At 41.0% G+C, this 2,802-nt stretch overlaps 1 protein-coding gene across 1 annotated transcript in view; it reads left to right on the top strand.

Annotated features, from left to right (window-relative positions):
- Positions 1-2,802, top strand: part of YTHDC1 (YTH domain containing 1) — a 31,328-nt gene that overhangs the window by 18,841 nt on the left and 9,685 nt on the right. The window contains exons 17-18 of the mRNA XM_035888914.1: positions 1,336-1,470; positions 2,099-2,306. Of these exons, the coding sequence (XP_035744807.1) occupies positions 1,336-1,470; positions 2,099-2,306 (343 nt within the window). The remainder of the gene's footprint in view (positions 1-1,335; positions 1,471-2,098; positions 2,307-2,802) is intronic.

The raw sequence follows: 2,802 nt of genomic DNA, 5'->3' as shown, positions 1-2,802 counted from the left end.
TTGGTTTGAACCTACAGGAGACTGAAAGCTCTGAGAAAATAACAGAACCCTCCTTTAGTCTACACAAGAGGGTGTGATGAAATTTCATATTCTGCTAAATATTCATAGTAATTGGCCTTCCTCTCAAACAGCAAATGGATCAAAGACGTGGACTTGCTGCAGAGGCTCATGGAATGGGCTGGCATGCTCTAGTGTTGCGCAGTGGCTTGCTTTGGCTATGGCAGTGAAGCATGCAAGGAAGTAGCAGAATGTACTGCACACTGTAATCAGAATAAGTCTTTCTGTATTGCAGCCTCCACTGAAATGCGCTTTTTCCCAGTCAGATGAGCATATGTATATGTATCTACGTCTACATACATGGAAATGAGCAGATGGTTCACTTGTACAACTGGTTTTGCCATCGTGTCAGGAGGAATAATCATTATAACTACTTATTCTGGTTATGTTTAGTAATTCTGGCCCTGAGGGTCCTGATTTTGGATAACTGTAATGAGTCTTTTGGCTCTTGTGTATACTGCAAAAGGCAGCACCACATGCAGAGATGCTACTATAGCCTCTCATTTTTCTCAGCTGTAACACAGCTCTGGTTTGTCATAACTGAAGGAAGTGAGCGAAGTTGTTAGACTGGGAGGAAAATGGTTTTTCAAACAAAAATAAGCCTCCAGAAACTCCCAGTTTTTGTCCTGTTCCCTATTCTGCATGCTGTCCAAGTAGTCGTCCTAAAATCCAGCACTTGCACCTACTTCCTTTGTGACAACAATGCAAGCAAAGATGCTTCGGTATATATGGGAAAGAAAGGCCGTGCTGATCGAAGAAATGGAAGAGAACAGCCAAGAGATGTCTTAAAAAAAAGTATCTGCTAGCCTTTTGTCAAATAATTTGTCTTGCGGAGTAAGTGTGTTCATTTAAAATAGGAATATATTCGTAAGGAATGGCACTGAAAAGACTCATTTCTGTAAGAGCTCACTGGGTTGGACAAAATTCACATTCCATATGCATAGATTAAAAAAACCCAAGCCACTACATTTTAAGTAGTGGAAGTTTTATGTACACTATCACTTTAAGGCAGATATGGAAAGAAGACTTGTTTGGGTAGGGTGTTGGCCAAACTTCTAAAGAAGCAATGGTAGTAAAGTAGTAAAGCATGCCAACTTAATGAAAAATAGTCTGTCATTCAGTTAGGAGGCTGTGATCGGATATATTTAGATGTCCTGTTTTCCATCTGAATGAAAGTAACCTCTGCTCTTAATTCCCAGTGCTCAGCCTTGTGTGCATTCCGTTGTTTTGAAACTTACTTGTTTTGAAAACGGTAAACTTCCTGTAACTTTCTTGTAGCCACCGTATCCAGGCATGGAGCAGCCACCACACCACCCTTACTATCAGCATCATGCTCCTCCACCTCAAGCTCACCCTCCATACTCAGGACATCATCCTGTACCACATGAAGCAAGATACAGAGACAAACGAGTAGTAAGTGTCCACAGGACATGAGTCTGCAGGCTATGGAGTACAGATGTAGCCTAACCTGAGATTTGTTGACTTGGATAAACTGGATTTTTAAGACCTTAGTTTTCTGTGGAAAGATCAGTTATTTAGATTGACTAGAGACTTGCAGGAAAGTTCTCAGAACATACTCTTAAACTGAGGTGTGTGCTTAAAATGGCTTCTAGCTGTCTAGCTCTGAACTTTTCTCTCTGAAGCCCAGTTTGAATAAGGGCATGCCTGTAATGTGGCTTGTGCTCATGCACAACAAATTATCAGCAGAAAAGTTTGTGGTTTGTAAGTTTTACAGGCACATCAAAAAACAGGGCAGATTGTTAAATAATTTCTGTTAGCTGGCTTTGAAAGCTGCTTCAGCTTTCAGATGGTGTCTGGTATTTGAACCCCAGCTTCTGCACAGTGAAAGCACAGACGTGGTGCTGCCCTGAAGATGTAAGAAGAAGCTTGTGCTTATGGATGCCGGACATAACTTTTTGGTTTTTTTTAAAAAAAAACCATACTGGGCTTTCCAAAGAGTTACTGCCAATCCTATGGATAAGGGAAGGGAGGGGATTTTAATCTGTGAAAGAAAATGAACAGAGCTGTCCTTTCATCACAGCACGACTACGACATGAGAGTAGACGACTTTCTTCGCCGCACACAAGCAGTCGTCAGCGGTCGGAGAAGCAGGCCTCGGGAGAGGGACCGAGAGCGGGAACGGGACCGTCCTAGAGATAATAGAAGAGACAGAGAACGTGACAGAGGCCGTGATCGGGAAAGGGAGAGAGAGAGGATTTGTGACCGGGACAGAGACAGAGGTGAAAGAGGTAGATACCGAAGATAATCTATCTGGAACCAGTGCTCACTTGAAACAAAAAAAGCTTGTATTTTTTTGTGTGTTTACAAGTAGTACATTTTATTTTCAGCTGTCTACTTAAAGTTCATTGTGTAGAAGGATTTATAATGCCCTCTCTATTCCAAGCATGCAGTGAACTATGAACTGGAAAAACTCAAATCAGCCAAAAATAAAATACGCAAAGCTGACACTCAACTTGGCGTTTCTATTGGAGCAGAATGGGAAACAGCTAAGAGTGTAGATACTGATTGATTTTCAATAAGTGTTCATCTACTTAGTGACTCATTCTAGGTTTTTGAATACTGATGGATAACTGCCATATTTTTTTTTTGCTTTGATGTTTTCTTCCTGTAGTTTCACATGGTTCAGTGGGAGAATGCTGCTATCAAGTATGCAAATATTGAAGTATGATTTGGTTTTGATTTTTTTTTTTTTTTGACTGTATGGCAGTGTTGTAGCAGCCTTTT

The sequence above is a fragment of the Egretta garzetta genome, unplaced genomic scaffold, assembly GCF_000687185.1.
Source record: "Egretta garzetta isolate BGI_Z169 unplaced genomic scaffold, ASM68718v1 scaffold41, whole genome shotgun sequence".
NCBI lineage: Eukaryota > Metazoa > Chordata > Aves > Pelecaniformes > Ardeidae > Egretta > Egretta garzetta.
The sequence above is the reverse complement of the archived record's forward strand: the minus strand, read 5'-3'. Positions and strand labels throughout refer to the sequence as shown.